Source organism: Orbicella franksi, chromosome 6 (genome assembly GCF_964199315.1).
Source record: "Orbicella franksi chromosome 6, jaOrbFran1.1, whole genome shotgun sequence".
Classification (NCBI taxonomy): domain Eukaryota; kingdom Metazoa; phylum Cnidaria; class Anthozoa; order Scleractinia; family Merulinidae; genus Orbicella; species Orbicella franksi.
In genome coordinates this window covers 17,162,802-17,183,214 of record NC_138150.1, presented here as the reverse complement: position 1 = coordinate 17,183,214, position 20,413 = coordinate 17,162,802, and the positions used below count along the sequence as shown (strand labels likewise).

At 39.1% G+C, this 20,413-nt stretch overlaps 1 protein-coding gene across 1 annotated transcript; it reads left to right on the top strand.

Annotated features, from left to right (window-relative positions):
• Positions 1-61: 61 nt before the first annotated feature.
• Positions 62-20,030, top strand: LOC145490950 (exportin-6-like). Its single transcript, XM_081470066.1, has 22 exons — positions 62-868; positions 1,893-1,983; positions 3,521-3,633; positions 4,355-4,552; positions 5,181-5,784; positions 6,916-7,087; positions 8,433-8,559; positions 9,551-9,672; positions 9,811-9,919; positions 10,609-10,701; positions 11,108-11,177; positions 12,248-12,503; positions 13,485-13,635; positions 14,403-14,549; positions 14,802-14,876; positions 15,437-15,551; positions 16,145-16,303; positions 16,823-17,109; positions 17,412-17,567; positions 17,810-17,908; positions 18,609-18,839; positions 19,633-20,030. The coding sequence occupies exons 1-22, from the start codon at positions 866-868 to the stop codon at positions 19,732-19,734; spliced, it is 3,480 nt and encodes a 1,159-aa protein (XP_081326192.1). The 5' UTR covers positions 62-865; the 3' UTR covers positions 19,735-20,030.
• Positions 20,031-20,413: the final 383 nt, after the last annotated feature.

The window sequence follows — 20,413 nt, the reverse complement described above, 5'->3', positions numbered from 1 at the left end:
GGTCAACGTAAGAAAAATGAACCTCTAAGCCTCTTTGTTTATGAGACCTGGAGGGTAGAAACTCTCATGTGAAAGGGGAAGGACACTCTTGATGAGTTGTGAAATGAGCGTAGAAACTATTGAACCTATAATATTATAGCCCCTTCCAAGCGAAAACATGAGGGAGAAGTGTGGAAAACTGATGGTTTGTTGTCATTGTTGTTTCCTTATTCATCTGGGTTATCATCTGGGCGTATCTAAAATTCTAGAGCTGGTGATCTCCCGCAAAGGAACTTCATTCGATATTCTAATCCAACTCAAGTACCTGTAAAACATTATGCATGCAGTCCGACCCTTTACGTGCATCCCCCCACCCTCTCCTCCGCTGGGTACTGGATTCTCCGACACACTCCTCCCCGCTCTTTTGCTACCTTGTTAGCCTCGTTTCTATGTATGTGGGCCGGGCAGGAAGAAGAAGTAGAAAGGGGCATAGCTATCGCAATCGTACGAGACTTTTACCGGTCTTTGTCGCCGTTTTACGTTCTTGACATAATTTGGTTCGAAAGTGTGGAGTTCACGACCATTATTTTTTTTCTATGGTTAAACTACTCGTTCTTTGCGGAGCAAAAGGTCTGGGGACTGTACTCTCGGTCACTGACTTGACGTTGTAAAGATAGCCTGGATGTATTTTACGATGACTGCATGAGTCATGCGACAATTTTTGATCTCCACGTTGCATTCTTTCCCAGCCTCTGACTGAGATAAAAAGACAGAGCTGTGTATGGTATATTTATTTCACCAATCCTGAAGATGTTGTTTGGTCAACTGAATTACTTTGGAAGCGATTTATGATAAACGTAAGACTCAAAAGGCTGTAGGCTTAATCATGGTAAGTAAGCTTAAGTAAGCTTAAACTTTTTTCATCTTTATGTGGCGCCACCTAGAAGTGAAATGTAGGTATGTTGCATCAAACAGTCTTTTAAGCCCGCTCAATGGACCTTAGATTGAATAATTAATTCATTGTTTCCATCCATGGTATTGAGACCTTGTCATCCATTTATCCTTGCGCTGTGCTTAGGCAGAGATGGCGTGATTTCTGGCTAATTGCTGGAGTCAGGAACGTGTCCAGTAAACGAATACAATGTGACAGGCCTTTACATGAAAACGTGTTTTCAGTGTATATTCTACAGAAAGTGGTGGATATTTCTTGGAAAAGTTTTAATTCAAACTGGATGTTTAAAATTTGAGATAAGGATCTGATAGTTTTTCTTTGCATCCCTGAAAATATAGAACGGATTTCAATGAATTTTGTGAAACCAAAACCAGATTTAACAGTGGCCAATCACAGTAGACATGGACAGTGCAGTGAACCAGTTAAAACTTGAAGCAAACATATTAATAGTCTGGAGTGCAGAAAAAAATGTGCGAGTGAGTTACAAACAAGTGGTTTAGTTCTGATTGGATGACAAAGTAGGACAAGATTTTTAAGCCAATAATGAGAATGGAGTGGTTTTCACATGAGTGTTGAGCATCATTCACATTTGCTTTGGTTTTGCATTACTATGCTACACACTTTGTCATCCAATTAAGTCAAAACCATTCTCACATGTTTTTCAACACTTCGCATTAGTTCCATGTATTTACTCAGAGTTTTAATTGGTTCGTTAAATTGTCTGTGTCCTTTGTGATTGGCCAGTATGCCAAGATTACTTTTGGTTTGGTTTTACATAGGCTGCCGGCCAGGATTTGAAAACTGGACATCCAAAATGTGCTGTAGGGTCAATGTATAAGCAACATATAAAAAATAAAACAATTATCTTCTAAAAGTGGACATGGGCTATTAATTAGTACCAGGCCAGTATATGGTTACACTGCCTTCTTATGATTGCATGACTGTTAAATTCCTCTCACAGTCATCAGATGCAGCATCTCTTCATGCCTTGGAGCTGCTTATGAATGAATTCTTCAATGCCTCAACCAACAACCATCGGAAAAGAGAAATAGGTATTTATTAAATCTTTATTGACCCAGTTTTTGCCAGAATGCATTGTGCACTATGCAGCAATGAAAAACAATCGTAGAAACCTTGCTATCATGTAAACCAATATAATAACAGATGTGTGAAAAGCATAATGGTTAACTAGTGGTTCTTTAACTGCACAGCACATCACTGATCAATGACCTCCAAGTGTCCACACTCCCAGAGCTTCTCCTGGTTTCTGAAGCCTAAACCAACAGGATAAATGCTCACTCCCCAGTATAGGGCACTAATTTATCTTAAGTTACACCCCAGCATTTGTGAGCTGGACCAAACAACTGGCTCACTACTCTGGCCATTTATACTCCTGGAATGAGTGGGACACTGTGAGGGGAGTATCTTACTAAAGATAGTTGCATTGTAACAGTTTAGAGCACTAGCATCCCTTTAATTTGCAGTCCGCTTTGTTTTGCTAGATACGCATATACCTCAGGAGTCCATGTGCTCTCTGACTGAAGTAGGTTTAGCATTGTGCCTGTACATTGTGTACTTGTAAATATAGTGAGCATTCCTTGAGTATAGGAGCACTTCTTAAGGGCTTCCACCCCCCCCCCCCCTTTCCTTCCTCTCTTTCCTCTGTGTTATCAGTGTGACAGGTGCAGGTTTCTCTTCTGTGTGGGGGTTCATGGCTGGTTTGCCAGGATTTGCCAGTCCTGGGAGCAGTTTCCATCTAGGAGCTGGCTGCCAATAGTTTAAGCTCCTGGATGTCTCAGTCACCCAAATGCCATTTTGCAATACAGTTGTTAGCATTAATGATTTGGGTATTTTGGGTTATGTTGGGGTATGTTGTAACACTATTTTACCTTAAGTACGCTGGCAACAGTTTCCAGCACTTTTCTAACAGCTATACTTTGAAGGATGAATTCTACCACTGTTTAACAAGTAATGCTACAAAAATGGTATCTCACATGATCCAATTGCTGTATAACTGGTAAACAAGTTGTGATCTTTTTTTATATAACAGGTTACCATAGCAACAATACAACTTGTTAAAAACACCCTTAATTTTAGCTGGAAGTGCTTATTACTAAAAAATGAGCTTGGTGACTCCCATTTTTATATAGAATTAAGATAAGCATGATAAGATGCAGCTTTTCACAAAGTTTAAAAAAATTCTATCAAGTTGGTTCAGAGCTAGCTTAAATCTTTGAAATTTTAGGCAGCTCTGAGCCCCATCTTGACCGAATTTTTTTTAACTTTGTAAAAAGATGTATTTTATCATGCTAATTGCAATTCCACAAAAAAGTTTGGTTCACAGAGCCAGTCTTCATTTGCAAGCACTAAAATAATAATTAACCTTCAAGCTGGTGTTTTTAATAGGTTTTACATGTCCTATGGTAACCTGTTATTCCAGGAAGATAACAGCTTGTTTACCAATGATTGGGCATTTCTGTGATATTCTAACATCACTTAAAGAGTGGAAGTTTTGATCTCTAAAGTATAACTGAATAAATTAGACATGTTTACCTGTATAAATTCCATTGTTTTTTTTTTTAATCTTAGAACAAGTATTACAGAACTTTAGTCAACAATCAGGAGCATGGCACCATTGTGTATATTTTATGAACAATTGTTCAAATCAGTATGTTTTGATGTATGCGGTTTCAGTGTTTGAGGTAAGTGAAGTTGCTGGTTTTCATGTGACATCATTGAATTGTTATATTCCAAAAATTAAAAATTACCCATCCTTCTGAGGATTTATTTTCATCAGATGCACGACCCCCTAGGACTTTCATGTCTCACAATGGTTTAGACCCACAGGGTTCTTCTTTTTCTAAAAGAGCACATTTAAATTTCCAAGCTTTTGCATTGGTTGCATTAAAATGGCCACCCAAGAAGGCTGGCATGTAGGTCAGAAGATGGGTTATTACTTAAGTTTTTGCTAACTGAACAGTTCTTGTACTAGAAGAAGTATTCATTCCGATGTGTCAAAGCTCTAGTAAGAGCAACAACTTTTTTGCTTTAGTAGCAAAACTCAATGACAGATATTTCTGTTTCTTTATGGCCACCATGTTGGTACCCCTCAGAGTGGTAAAAATTGATCATAGTAGCACTTTAACATTCATGGTAATAGGGGAAGACAACTTTCTTTTGGAAAACGCTTTTGATGTACCATCTCAGTCTAAACTAAAACTATAATTCCCATCGCCAGTTTCCGCGCAGTCAGCTTGGAGCACTTGGCACTATAACCCCTCATTTGACAACCAAGACAAAATGGCTTGCATTTTTAGGCTCTGGCTTTCCTATGAAAGCCCAAATAATTTTGGTGGGATATATGACTTACATTGTACTATTGCTAAATAATCAATTTTGCTGATGTTCATGTCATTTTCATAGAATCTCATCAATAAACAGTGGATAGGAGCACAAGCCGGAGATAAGGCTGAAGTGCGCCAATTTCTTAATGAATATCTTTTGTCGCACCACAAGAAGCTTCCAACACACATCAGAAACAAGCTTGTTAAAGTGATTGTCGACGTAGGACGGGTTGACTGGCCACATTTCTACCCAAATTTTTTCTCAAATATTATTGAGGTAAGTCTTCTCTCTTCATAGAGTTTACTCAAATAACAATGTCTTAACTTACATGCAGACTTCTACTAAATACATGTATTTCCTTTCTCCATGTCATTGTGGAGAAATGATTTTTTGAATCTCTGCTGCTTATCATGTTGTGGTATCCTTCTGTTCACATTTTAAATTTTGCTTAGAGGTAAATTGGAGTGATGTGCAAGCCACACAATTTTTTTCCTCTGGAAAAATAATTCCTAACCCTCCCAAAAGCCAACTCTAGGGCAAGAAAGTAAGACATGGAGGCAATGCGACCATGACTTGTAATCTGGAGGTCACAGGTTTCAACGTCTTCAAGTCCTATTCTGACCACTAGTTGGTGTTTTTCTGTGGTAGGCCTGAGGTCAACTGCTCGACTGGGTACACGTGTAAAAATTAGCCTGGTGGTCTGTCTCCTGCCAGTTGGGATTCCAAATCATGTTATCTCATTCACAAATTGTTTCTTTCCATTGGCCCTGAAAGTGCCATTGGGGGAGTGGTTAATTAGATAATGTTGTAACTATAATTATTTATTTATTGTTTTATTTTTAGTGTGAAAAAGGCCAGTGTTGAGGAGAATTATTTTAATATTTTATTTTATATATTTTTTCAGTTGCTCCAGCAACCGTCCACAGTAACTCTAGGCTTGGTCATGCTCCAGACAACATCAGAAGAAATGGCATCCCCCAGGGAAGACTTGAGTATTGCTAGAAAAACTGAAGTGCACAGACTATTGCTCAATGAAGTTCCTGGAGTTCTTTCTTTGTTAACACATTTATTGGACAGAGTCTTAGAAAAGCATCGCCGACTTGCAACAACAGTCACCCCACCTCCATCTCCTACTCACGGAATGTCACCAGTTAGAAGTACAAGCCCTTCAGTATCAGGATCAGGTTCATTATCATTATTCTCATCGTCAACATCTGCTGATCAGACACTTCAACACCCGGGAAGTAGTAATCTCATGGGAAGGTTATTGAGTAATTCACCGATGAAATCTAGACAGAATTTAGGACATCCACTGCCTCCTTTAGACTCAGAATCAGAGGAAATTAGTTCTCTAGTGCTCAAATGTTTGGGCCATCTCTTTAGCTGGATCCCTCTGTCTACAACAATTACACCATCACTTGTGTCTACCGTGTTTTATCTTGCGGAGTTTGGCTGCAATGTAGTGCCGACAAGTTCTGGTAGCAATGTTGTGGGTAATGCTGAACTAGGTTAGTATGAATTAAGTAAACCGTGATTAGCAATGCTGTGTTCTGAAAGATATTAGAAAATCCTGTCTTGCAATGTATATGGCTCCTTTTTGTGGCTGATATAATGTGTTTTCTGATTGGCTAATTTGAGGACATCATTCTCCTGGAATGTCCATGGGCCGATTACGGACCTGCAAATCAGAGGAAAAAGCAATATGATAAACAACTTATTAACCTTGAATGTTCAGTCTTTACAGGAAAATCTCAAGCCTCGGCCTTGCTGTATTGACTAAATGATAGTGAGGTTAATATGGCCAAGTTTCTGTTTGAGATTTTCCCATAAAGACCTCACTCTTGATTAATAAGTAGTTAATATTGACCAAGTTTGTTCAGTCAAGATACACTGTTGTGATTATCTTATAGCCTTACACAAGGGCCATACTGTGAGAATATTGGTCTGATGTCTTGGCAGTACAGACCAAGTGAAGTTATTTTCAGAACAATAAAAACAGACCAAAGGTTGATATTTTCCCAGTATGGTCCCAGGTAATCTTGGTTAATGAGAGATTTATGACATGACTGAAAATGCTCTAAAGAAATTAGACTGAAAAGACTGTGTTAACTTCAAGCATGCAATTCTGATTGAGAGCCATCATAGGCATTATGCATTTTACTCATGAATGTATGTTTTTGAAAACGGGAAAAAAAGAAAAAATAACCATTCACATGTAAGTTAGTTACAGTTGAACCTCTACTAATTAACAACAGCCACCTGTCTACAGCAGCCATATATTTAAGTCAGAGTCGGGAAATTTGCTCTTATTTTAATCTCACCACAATGGCTGCCCCTCCACGATGACCAGTACACTCTATTCCCAGGGTGGCCATTGTAGAGAGGTTCAACTGTAGTAATAACTTTAGATCGCTAAAATGTTAGTGATAACTAAACTTTAGGATTGATTCTTACTGACAACATTCTTTTCCTTGTTGCCTGTGTTCTGTCACAGAAGCATTTTACTTACTAAATAATTCAGTAGAACCATTATCATCATGGAACCATTAATATTTTGTAGTAAAATTTCAATTATTACTGTGTTAGCATACTGTTTTATTTCAGCTACCATATTGTCTTGTGTTGCATTTTTTTTTAAGGTGTCTCGGCAATGTCCTGTATTAATGAACTGCTGTCCAAGAATTGTGTTCCAGTTGAATTTGAGGAGTTCTTGCTGAAGTTGTTTCAACAGACATTTCAGTTGTTACAAAGAATAACAAAAGACACAGGAGCTCAGGCTGCGGAGAACCTCCTCACAGAACAAGATGAAAGGTGAACTATAAGTAAAACTAGTGAGACAATCTCAGATAGTGCAGAGTGCAAGTGATAGCTCTGGTAGGTAGTCAGACAGGTACTCACCCCTGCTAGGTTCACTTCCGTATGACAAGGAGAGCAAGGGGTTACCTGAAACAAACATGTAGCTTTGCATTGTTCACACACTAGTCTAGGTGGAACATGTTTTAAGTAGAGTACGCATGTACCTATCCCATGCCATCCCCAACAAGATTCCTTGCCCCTAGATTAATTAATTTTATTTATTAATTAAACAAACATTTAAGTTTACACCCAAGTACCTTAGTACCTTAGTACCTTAGTGCCCGAGTGCCCAAGTGCCCGAGTGCGTTAGTGCGTTAGTGCCTTGGGGCCTTGGGGCCTTAAGGCGTTAGTGCCTTAGTACCTTAGTACCTTAGTACCTTAGTACCTTAGTACCTTAGTACCTTAGTACCTTAGTACCTTAGTACCTTAGTGACTTATTGCCTTAGTGACTTATTGCCTTAGTGACTTATTGCCTTAGTGACTTATTGCCTTAGTGACTTATTGCCTTAGTGACTTATTGCCTTAGTGACTTATTGCCTTAGTGACTTAGTGACTTAGTGACTTAGTGACTTAGCGCCTTAGCGCCTTAGCGCCTTAGCGCCTTAGCGACTGAGCGACTGAGCGCCTTAGCAACTGAGCGCCTTAGCGACTGAGCGCCTTAGCGACTGAGCGCCCTAGCGACTGAGCGCCCTAGCAACTGAGCGCCTTAGCGCCTGAGCGACTGAGCGCCTTAGTGGATTAGCGCCTTAGAGCCTGAGTGCCTGAGTGCCTGAGTGCCTGAGTGCCTGAGTGTCTTATGGCCTTAGGGCCTTAGTACCTTAGTCCATTAGGGACTTAGTACATTAGCACCTTAGTGTATTAGTGCCTTAATGCCTTAAGTTAGTGCCTTAGAGCTTAGGGCTCTAGTGCCGTAGTGCCTTAGCGCGCATTAGTGCCTTAGCCCCCAAAACCATCCCAATAGTGCACTCTGCACTAAAAATACTGTATTTTAAAAATCTATGATGGCATTGCTCTTCTTTGTGGTGTGCTGTGCTCAAGGTGTAAATGCTTGCTTGCCACCTTTTAGGGTGTGATTGAAAAGTCAATAGACCAATTTCTCTGAGCCAATTTCAATACATTTAATCTAACTTGACTCTGAGGCCTAGGGGAATGAAACAAAATAAATTAATTATTATACCTGAACCTCAATGTGATTTAGTAGTCACGTAGTTATACACCGGCATTAATAGCCACTTAGCCCATGTCTTGATTGTTTTTTCCTAAGATTAATGTTATTTTTATGTGTTTTTTTCTATTTCAGCTATTTGAGCAAGTTCACAGAGTTCTTGAGACTCTTTGTGAGCATACACCTGAGAAGATTTGAAAACAGCTCCCATTTCCCAGTGCTTGAGCTGCTAACATTACTCTACAAATATACTTTCAAACAGGTGAATACCTATTAGTAATTAATTTCTTAGTTTTACTTTTCTGCTTAGTGATTTAATTATTCTTGAAATTAAAGATCCTTTGTATAAAGTAGTCACAAAATTTTGCACTGTTATATCACGCCAATGTCATTACAGGCCTCTCTATGTTAAAATCATTTGAACCTCCACGAAAGGCCACCTCTCTTCAATGGCCACTTTTCTTGTCCCGACTAATGATCCATACATTCACTTTATTTTAACCTCTCTACAATGGTCACCTCTCCACAACAGTAACAGCCACTAAAGCGCATCCCAGCTACCAAAATAACCTCTTGACAATGGCCAATTAATCAATGAGTGACGAATGGTGTATAGAAAACCCTATTTTTAATGTACTGTAAAAGGTGACGAAAATTGATCCATACCTCTGTTTGGTTTCTGTTGCAGTATCAATATACTTTGATTGTGTTACTTATTTACATGCTACAGTACATGTAAGCATTTTGTAATGACAAAAAGGTTGCACCCCCCAAAAATACAAGTGTCATATTACACCCCTACCTCCCCATAATGGCTGCCTCCCTTTAATGGCCACTTTCCTCTGACCTCAAGACATGGGCAGATCCAATATTTTTCAGTGGGGGGAGGGGGGATGTGGCTAGTGTCTTGAGGTTGCAGAATCAATGGGGCATGTTCCCAAAATGTTGCATTTTGAGTATTGTAGCCTTATTAAAAAGCGTTTCATAGAAATATATTTACTAGCAATGCCACAAAGTAGAAATTACAATGAGGTACCTTTCCCGAGAGTTTGCATGTATTTCTACCATAATATTCACGATCTTTTTCAATTTTTTTATGTTTTGCTTCTCCAAAAGGGTGAGACTAGCCACCCAATCCCCCCCTCCCCCCTAAATCTGCCCGTGCCAAGAAGGTTGTTGTGGAGAGGTTCAACTGTATCTGTTTGTCTAAAATTGACTTTCACTTGATATTACCTGAGATTTCTGTTTTTCAGCCACAGCTGGAAGGGTTTTTTGCCTGCCTTGATATTTGGACCGTGTTTCTAGATTATCTTATTGGTAAAGTGGCAAATGCAAGAAGTGACAAACTGGCTGAGGCTGAAGCTACTGTTAGCAGGTTTGTAAATGACTCAAATAATGATGTTTGCAGGGTCCTTTGGCATTGTATTAACCTTTGTTAGACAGACGTTCCATGTAAATAAGCATAATTGTATGGTCCTGTCATGCTTGTGAAAATTTAAACTATGTATTGTAGATACAAGGAAGTTTTACTGATGCTGTTAACTGAGCTGCTGAAGAAAATTCAATTCCGACATAATCAAAGCCAACTGGAGGAACTGGACGATGAAAGCTTGGATGATGATGTAAGTTATATGTAGCATCGGACAATCTTTCTGTATACAATGTATATAATATTATGTAATACAGAACTTTATAAATTGCCCCCTGTAGGTTTAAATTACTGAGTGAAAATTGTTTAATTATTGTAGGTTTAATCTCAACAAATTGGTTAAGCTCACTCAATTGTCTGCCTACAGTCTACGGAATATATATGCATAACGTTCCATTTATTTGTACTGACATGCCATTTGCTAAAAGTGTGGTTATGAAGAGGACATTTGGCCCATATTGTTGAACGTAGAGACATTAACAAAACAAGTGTCTGCTTTCCAGTGGCACTTATTCATTAAAGTAACTTTTTGTGAAAAAAAGTGCAGGAAAAACAGGCCCATGGATTGTAGATGGGGACTAGCATTCCATCTAGGGAAAGTAGAAATACTTCTAGTCACCTCCATGAAAACTAGCTGAGATAACTATGCACCATCCTATACCAATCATTAACAAGCTTGCACTTAGTCAATTATCTCTAGGGTAATTGCTGTGAGAAATGGGGTTTACAATCAAAACATTTTTGGTAGCAGCTGTGCTGCCTGTAGAACAAAAAAAAAAAAGATTTGTGAGTTGAAACAACTCACAGATGCTTCGCTAGTAATGTGAGGCGTCAGATAACAATGGCCATTAAATATTAATACATTGCTGCTTTTGTTTTCAGTCGCAGACAGAGTGGCAAGCATTTCAAAGGAATTGTCTGGAAATTGTTGCCAAGTTAGCAGAACTGTTGCCTGGAGAAACTTTCTCCCTGTTGGTAAGGATTAGTGATAATAATGTAGGGGTACATGTAGGTAATAGGGTGTGACAACCCAGTGGCAGGGTGGAAACTTAACAGAAGTGGTAAGAAAGGAAAGGAAGTGAGACTTGCAAGGTGGCACGAACCAGGAGCACTCAGAAACATTTTTGTGCAGCATTGCATTGTAAGAGGTGTCAAGGAAGAGGTAGGAACTGGGAATAGAAGGTATGCAAAGTAAGAAGTTTAGGTTGCCCTCTCAAACAATGTGTATAATGTAATTCTTGTTTTCAATGAACAAACTGAAGAAGGACTTAACTTTATGAGCAATTTTAACGTATGGTGTGTGATCCCTTTGTGGAGAGTAGAGCTTCATTTGTTCAGATTGTTTTAAATGTATATTTACTGACATGTTTATTTATTTTAGTTCCCTTTGTTCAGTGAATACTGTGATGTGTACATTGGTCTTGGAGAGTACGTTAGAAAAACTGCTCATGGTAAGATAATTTTTTCCATCTCTGTTAGATTTATAAGTGCCACTTTAATCAAGGCTAAAAATAGTTGATAACTACAAAGGTGGTAAATTTTAAGCTCTGTCATACATGATACGTGTAATTTGGTGTTGGCTTGAGGATAGATAGCGATAGTGTACTACATGTAAGTAGCTGTCCTTAACAGGAGTCAATTCCAATCAGAACCCCACACACTGTCACATGATGTTACCACTGTGTTGCGGGAGACTGGGCCGGGTTGTTCGAAAGCCGGTTAACGCTAACCCAGGATTAAAAGTTAACCGAGGTAACAAGTTTTCTTCTACAGAAATGTTTTTCACTGCTTATGTTTTGTGTAGTTTGAGATCACTGAAGCTCAAAACTGAAGGACAAACAATACAAAAAAAAAACTTCACCGAAAATGTACAAAAATGAAATCAAAATTTTCGCTAATCCTGGGTTAGCTTAATCGGGCTTTGAACAACCCGGCCATGGTGTGTAGAAAGTCATTGGTTCAACTCGCACTAGCCTGTATTGCAGATGCGGGTAGATTTCCGTCTGTGACGCAAGCTAACTCGCACCAGAGAGTCAGAATTTGGTTTTTGCATTTCGCTTGTAACAAATCGAAAAAAGCTGCTAACACAAAGACGCTTGTATTTTATATTTCTTACCCAATGACACTGCATTTTTCTTCTGGCAAAATCCTGATCTTTCCAAAACCATGTCCATTGTATAGAACATTTTCACTCACATGGCGAGCAAAGTTGGTTAAACAAAAGAAATTGTTTACATAAGAAAAGTGTTCAACTCCCACAGGATTGGTTTGGTACACCAACATGGCCGCCGATTCATTGTTGTGGAACACCAATATGGCTGCCGTGACGTCATGTGAAAACGCTCTATTACTCTTGAGTTGGATGGGATGCGAATCCATTGCACGTTGCCTCACTCCGTCCCCCTTATTATTGCTACCATTGCCTATCACCATCCCATTAACTTGTACTCTCCCATGCCTGAAGAGTAGTTAATTAGTAAAGTGTCCCAGGATCACATTTCAACTTTCATTTTGTTTCCAGGCTTACATCTCGGTATCAGTGCTGAAAATGAATGTCATCAATTACACTGCACACTGAGGGACTTGACCACCATGGAGCGTGCCCTGGGAAGGCTGTCAGAACATTTTATTGGTGAAGTGAATTTTGCCAACAGGTTTAGTGATGGGGAAGCAATTGTCGAGAGACTAGGACAAATTGCATTGTTTGGTACACAAAGCCAACTGTTTGCAGTGCACACAGCTGTCCCAACTGTCCTTCAACCCGACCTTATCGAAGTGTAAGTAAATATGGTCGTATTTTGTTGGTTTTCGTCCATTTGAAGAATTCCAGCCTAGTGATTGACTTTATGGAGTACATACAAACCACGATGACAACTAAAGAAAGAAAATTTATAAACAAAAAGTTTAATGATCAACGGTATACATCTTGGTGCCTTTTTTAGCCATCCTCTGTAAAACACTGAAGCAACATGAAGTAAGGTAAGGTAAGGTAAATTTAGTTTGAGTCGTAAACGTAAGGAGTGGTTCCCCAGATCCCGAGCCAGGGGCTCATGACAAAAACGCACGACTATTAAGTGACCCTAAAGGAAGAGAGTAAACTAAGCAATGAATTTTCGGTGATTAAATCTAGATGTGAACAGATGTGAACATACAGAGGATACTTTTAATAGACAAGCTCAATTGTGTATTATCCTTGAAAACTTTTTCAAACAAAATTTTATGAATTCATTTTTTAACAGACATTATCTTTGGTGTTTTTGTATTAACGTAGTTTCTCTACATTTCTGTAGAAAGTATGGAAGACGGGAAGACTCAAAAAATCTCAACAGACTTTGAATGGGGAAGGTGCTGCTCTTCCATAGCTCTAGAGAACGTCGCAATGAAATTATGTCACAAAGACCCCAAAGAATTGATCCCTCTAGGGTCTTTAAAAGTAATTAGTGACGTTGAAAACCCCCAGTGCACTCAAATCTGGCAGACATTTCTTCTGATAATCACCCCCCTATTGTAGACTTTTTTAATTTTTTTTTTTTTAACAGCATAAGAACTACATTATTTTTCTGGCTTATATCCCTATGGCACCTGTTTGTACCAACCAAACTTCTCTATCAAATTCCCACCCCCTGTGATAATTTCCTCACCCACAAAGTCTTTTGGAAAAATATAAGCCCGGGGATTGTACGTATTGTCCTCCCTACTTACTAATAACTCGATGCAAGCCTCTGATGTGTTTCAGTTAGTTATTTTTTTTCTTTCAGCCATGCCCAAGGACTGGCTGCATTACAAGCATATTGTCACTGGATGGCTCAGTATTACCTGGAAACACACCGACAACAACAGCACCAAGAAAAGTTTGTGGCTCTTGTCTCCAATGCAGTTGATGCTTTAGTGCCATTGTTAAACAAAGAGGTAAGTTGGTGTCTTGTACACAAAAGTTAAGCGCAGTCGAATTTCTCGTATGCAAGTACTCTGAATGCCATGTCTCTGTGGTTGCTTATGGTAGTTGGTCACTTCACAGGAATTCTAAATTTTTGATTCATAGTCTGTAGCCGTTTCAACGGTTTAATCCATGCACCGTAAAGCCGCAAACGTGTTTATATTTTACGCAGGGCAGGAAAAAACATTTTCAATCCATTTGCCCAGTGGGCCAGTACATCTCAGTTTTCAGTTGCACCTGTTAAAATATTACTTGCCCAATAGGCATGCAATGTTCATGCCTCATCAACTACATCATTTACTAGGTACTGTCTATGATCAGTGATATACCATAACAGAGGATGAACGCGAGCAGAGTATGCTTGGATCGAATTTAAATTGATCCATGCTATCAACTCATTGTTTTGCTCATCTTGATGTCTTAAGTTTTGAAATTGCTTTTCATTGGAAATTATCACTAACAAGACTACTGAGGCTAATTTCACTTGTCCATCAGACCACCAAACTTCCATTTTCACTTGCTCAAGAGCAAAATTTACTTGCCCCGGGCAATCGTACCTGGGTTTTTCCTGCCCGGGATACGCATTAAAATTATTACCCGAAACTATTTTGGCGTTTCATTGTGGATCTACCAACAAACGCCTATTTCTGCATACAGTTTTTCTGTGTAGAAACCTTCTGAGTGATTAGCTGCTGAGTGGACATGAATCTGACTGATTGACAAGCTGTTTTCTTTGTAGGTTCCTCAACGTATTTCATTGCCTGCATCTCACCTTCTCAACTCATTAGCATCTACTGTTCGCCCGTCATTCATGACTGCCCTGGAAAAAATACAAAACCTCTTCCACGACGTCAGCAGTGGTGCCTTGTCTGAAATGCCGCTTGAGGTACGTTGTGCAGTTGATTTTCCTGTTTCATTATACCGAGGGGTAAAAAACGTCAGTTTTTTAATCGACCATCTCAATAAATAATGCTGACAGTACGCAGATGTGTCACCAGATTTTGTAACTACAATTGAAATAACTTTACATCATTTTGTAAGGGCAATTCCTGTTTTGCTACATGCAACACTGTTTCAGTTTCATAAGCCGTAATCTCTTCACTTAGATTATTCTATTTTATTCCCAATGCACCTGTAGGTGCAGACCTTAGTTATTAGATCTCTGTCCAATGCTTTGGTGTTACCATGGCCAAGCAAGGCTGATAACGAACAGGTAAGAAAACTAGTCCATTATTCCTGCCCTTGTAAGTAAAAAAAAAAAACGTTTTGAACAAAGCCATTTTTCATAGAGGAACGGTGTATAAGGAGGGGTGGGGGTGTCCTTCATAACTACCGCATTGTTGCTAAGGATGGCTTGTAATTATCATAACTTCAAGATTTTGGATTTTTCACAGATATTTAAGTTCTTCGACCACAACAGCATGTGACCACAACAGGGAAAAACCCTAAATCAACTTCATTTTTTGTCGCTGAAAACAATGCTTATGATTTAAAAGTGCCATGGGTTTGTTGAAGTTCACGTAAATTTACCAGAAAAACCATAAAAGTTGTAAACGCATTTTGAAAAGTGCATGCAAACAATGATAGAAGAAGTTTAATCGCTTTTGATTCATTGAAGAACTCCTACCTTTATATTTCTCCCTGGAGCCTTGGGGATTTTAATGATTTGTTTGTCCTCAATAATAGTTTTCAGTGAGGATGCGCTGTGTAATGCAATAGATGAGCTAGTTGATTTTAGAACAACGTGGAATCTAAGAAGTCTTTTGTGTTTAGGAATGGGAGGTTCGGTCACAAAGCCATCAGAGTTTTATCCAAAGTGTTAAACAGCCATTCAAAAGTGTCGTGGAGACGCCAGGATTTGCAGAAAACAAACAGTTACAAGAGAGTGGTGAGTATCATCTGCACCTCCATAACCTGCTCTGCAAGCCTGCAGTCAAACCATTCTTTATTTTGACATGACAGAAAACAAGTAGTTAGATGAAGTACCACCAGATTGTCATAACACATTCTAGTGATATTTATATTTCTAGCTTGGGACTAAAAGAATACCGTTATCAAAGTTTCATAGTGCAGTTCAAACTTATTAAAGGGAAAGGTTTCGGGGAGAGGCGTTGGTGGTCGCCAAATCGCTTAAGAAATCGTGTATATGTCTAGCTTTTTTTTGTAATCTGCGGTCAAATATTCTTCCGCCGCGGTTAAGAAAGGGTCAACGCAAAGCAGAATAGGCCATTTCCGAGTTGCCTTGTGCCTCTGTTTGAAAACGAGTCTTCGTGCGAACCATAAAATATGGAAATGTTCCGCCTTGAGGTACATTTTCATGCAAATCAAACTCATTTTAATATGAAAGGTTTTGCACGAAGACTCGTTTTGAAACAGAGGCACAATGTAACTTGGAAATGGCCTATTAAACCTTTTGCCAAACAGCCATATCTTTGTAACTCAAGGTGCTTTCTAACTGATTGTTATTTCTCTTATTTACAGCCAAGTCACGTGTGCATTTCACCCTGCATGTGTTGGGGAATTTAATGGCTGCAGTGGCAGAAGACCAGGTTACCAAGACCAAGCTTATTCTGTACCAGTCCATCACGGATGTCGTTCAACTCACTCTTACTATTTTTCCTGTGTTTATTCATCATCCAGGTACACAAGAACATTTCCTTTTGTTTTTCCCCCTGTTCTTGAGGTGATTACAGTTAGCAGATACTCTTGTAAAATTTAGAATTCAAAAATTCTTCCTTTCCTCTTGCCAACAATTTGTGCTTAGAGTTCAGTCCCCGGCTGCGCGAATGCTGGATAACGCTATCCACCGGATAAATCGCTATTCAGTATTCAGTTTAAACAAAACAAACCACACTTTACACGGGATAGGTATTTATCCAGTGATTATAGCTTTATCCACCTTTCGAGCAACCCGGGCCAGGAGGTCAAACTCTTTCATTCTTAAGGCCAAACCCTTGCGTCTGTAAAATAATTGTTATGAATCCCTAGTTTGTCACATTTTAAACGAACGCTTTTCAGCAGTATTGTGGTACTGACAGCTTATTATGCTGCACAATGTGGCTGTAACTTTCGGTTCTGTAGATTAAAACCTACTGTGGGGGTTATTCAGATGTAGACTACTGAGTTAAGATTCCATTTGTTTGTTTGCTCACATCGCAGATACAACAGATGAGATTCTAGGCTTCCTTCTGACGTTGTTTGAGAGTCTCAAGGTACAGCTCGGCCCAGCTGTGACAGAGCAGATCGTACAGCAACTGCTTCACACTTTCACCAGGCAGCAGCTGACCGAAACACTGCATCACGAGAGCACTGCAGGCTCACGTGTCATTACCAAGTTCCTGAAGATTCTGCAGCTCTTGGTGCAGGAACCCGCGGCCTCCTTCAAGGCTTTCCTTCCTAATATAATCGGGCTGTGTATGGAGCAACTTTACCCAATTTTAGTTGAGGTAAAGAACCATTTTACATTTTTTGTAGTCAAATTACAAACACTTGACACTAAAAGAGACACGATTGCGCGCTCGGTTTTCCGTTAGGTCTGTTGTTAAGTAACAAGTGTTCATACTTTATTCTGATTGGTTAAAAAGAATCGGAAAGAATTGGAAACTTTTCGGGTTTCGTCGCCGAGGATTTGCCGAAAATGACTTTTGGTCTCTGAGTTGAAAAACCTCTTGCAGTTTACCAAAAAAATGTCTTGTTCACAAAATGAACGAGAATTTTCTTTTTCTATCTTTTTTTTTTTTTGCTGCAGCAACCGTGCCCCGATATCAAGTGTGAATTTTATGAGCTGCTTCATCAGTTACTACTTCACAACTGGCGCTACTTCTTCCGCTCATCACTACTGGCCCGTATGTCTGCGGGCGAAGAGACTGTCGAGAACCAACCTCAGTTTACTGCCATTATGCAGGTATGCCACAAATATGACGCTTACAAGACCTCGCTAAAGGGTCAGAAGTTCAATTATTTTCATTAAGAGGCTTAGGTCTTTACAATTTGCTTCAAGATAATACAGGACATTGTGAACGGGAGCTTGATTTAACAACGATTGCAATATATTGGTCTTAGATCCACTACACCTGCTGAGTTAGTGTAAACATGGTACGATGGTTTAGGATGTAATTGTCTATTTGTTTTTCTCATTTCGTGCAGGCTTTTGGACAATCTTTCCTTCAACCTGATATCACAGTATTTAAACAGAATCTTGAAGCGTTAGAAAACCTCAACTCCAAGTGTAAACTGTATCAGAAGGTTTGTTTTCCTCCGTTTAATTGACTACTCTAAGCAGTAACTGTGTGTGTGTGGTGTGTCAATCAATCAATCAAGCAAGCAAGCAATCAATCAAGCAATCAATCAATCAATCAATCAATCAATCAATCAATCAACCTTGCAAATACACCTGTCAGTCAATGTCACTTAAGCAATTTACCGATTGACTGTTGTAGGCTTCTTTTCCTTCGTTTATTTGAGTAATCTTAGCAGTATTAATCAATCAGTCAGACAGTCAGTCAATCAGTCAGTCAGACAGTCAGTCAATTAGTCAGTCAGTCAGTCAATTAGTCAGTCAGTCAGTCAGTCAAACAAACAATCAGTCAACCTAGCAAATATACCTGTCAATGAATGTCACTTAAGCAGTTGACGGATTGACTTTGGTAAACTGTTAGTCTTACTTAACAGCATTCCTGTTTTGACAGTTTCTTATTCTCTAATTTTATTTCGAAAGCTGTCAGCCATAGACCTCGTCAGAAGTATTTGATGAAAATGTTGCTCGATCATGTTTGCATTTTGTCTCTGATGTACATTTATTATTTTTTTTAAAAAGTTCTATCTGTATTCCGAAAAGCCCTTTTGGGACGAATAAAGTATGTATGTATGTTGTCCTAAGTCTACAGAGCGAAAATGATTACGAACAAAATTAACGCTGTTTTTGTTTTTTCTTTCTTGTTGCCAGCTCATCTTTAAAGACGTCATGTTACTTCAATTTGTGAATGTGTTCCTTCAAGCGCTGGTCTACAGATCACATGACTTGCTACAAGAAGAGATCACCATCACACTGTACAATATGGCGGCTGTTGATTTTGACTCGTTCTACTCCGCGTTCCTACCTCGGTTTCTTGGAGGCTGTGAAGGACTCACAGAGTCACAGAAATCTGAGCTAGGAAAGAACTTCACCCCTGACAAGGTGAGTACAACCCGAGAAATTATGGACCTAGATAAAGTAGAGTTGAATGTAAGTAGACCTACTTTAGATCTTAGAGGAATTTGAACATGGCGTCAAAACTTGACTCGAGGGAAATAGGTTTCCTAGTTCCTGCACGGCTTTCTCCCAGGCCTTCACAGTAAATTGATTTCGGTCACGTTTCCGAGACCAGCGGCCGCGCCAATTTTTCGCCTCAAACCACGTGACCTGAAAGCGAAAGCGAAATATCGAGAACCTATGAACTACAATCGGCGACATAATTAGTTGACACATTGTCTTTCAATAGTACTTTTAGTGCACCACTCTTTTTATGGCGCAATAAATTGTGGAAAAGACCCCGCTCCCCCATTCGGTGTTACATGTTTTTACCTCAAGATCACAACAATTGCCGCACAATATTGTGGGGAGGGGGGCTGAAAGGACAAGCTAGGAGGGCAAAAGAGGATCACAGTGACGAAATAGGGGGTTAAAAAGGTCAATGGGTCAACAATTTTGTCGCTGATTGTAGGCAAGGAAAAAGGGAAGGAGGGATGGAGAAAGAGAGGAAGGGAGGGAAAGGTAGAGGACGGCGGATGGCATAAATTCCCAGTAAGAATTTTACTTCAACAAGAAATTGTTCATATCCTCCTAACCCTTTTCAGTGATTAATGCACTTGACAACTTTTGATGGTAAAGAGAAATTGTACATCATTTTGGTTCTCGTTGTGGTTGATTCTCATTTCCCAGATGTCGATCACTTTTGGTTTATTTGACGTGCTTTTCTTGTTCCTGTCAGGACTTGCCATCTTTTACACAGAGTATTCACCGGTTTGTAGGAGATTTACGGTACTACAGACTGTGTAACAGCAGCTTGCCTTCGGGGACTGTCAAGTTTTAATAGACAACTCTTATTTAAACGACGGCGAAACGTATAATTTATACTCGTGTAATCACACTGGTTTAGTTGTATTTTTGTAATTTATACGTTATTATCTATAAACTGTGTAATATATACTTGGGTAGTTATACTCGTATAATTTATACTTGTTTATTTACCATTCCAAAACTGTGAGCAAAAGGAGACCAAAAAAGTTACATGTTAAGAGATGTTGGAAATATTGTATATTTTTATATTTACAAGAGTACCAGTGTAATTTGTAAAGAAATATTAAAATTAAGCATTTTTTAGAATAGTATTGATTATGTGTGGAGTATGTCAGATAAACAAATATATACGATATCGTAGAAAGTAAGTTTGTTCATTGTTTTTCTTTAACGCAAATCGTTATTTGTTATTTGCAAATCGTTCTTTAACACAAAACCAACCATCTGTTCCCTTTTCGAAAGTTTTGGAATTTTTGGTTGAATGGAAAGCGCTGCTCGCGATGTTGTCCTCTTTTTCTGAAATTCCGGAAAATGCTGAGCACTTTCCATTACACCAAAATTACAGAATTTTTTAAAACTGGAGCAAATGGCACATAATTTTCCTTGGAACGTTTCCATAAAATCCGGAAATTGTTAAATTTGCGAAATGCAAACCATTCAACCGAAAATCACATGGAACAGAAATTCCCGGT

Coding starts and splice junctions, on each gene's coding strand:
- LOC145490950 (XM_081470066.1), top strand. Junction 16,304..16,822: donor TGTGTTTATTCATCATCCAG/GTACACAAGAAC, acceptor CTCACATCGCAG/ATACAACAGATGAGATTCTA. Junction 17,568..17,809: donor AGTTTACTGCCATTATGCAG/GTATGCCACAAA, acceptor CATTTCGTGCAG/GCTTTTGGACAATCTTTCCT.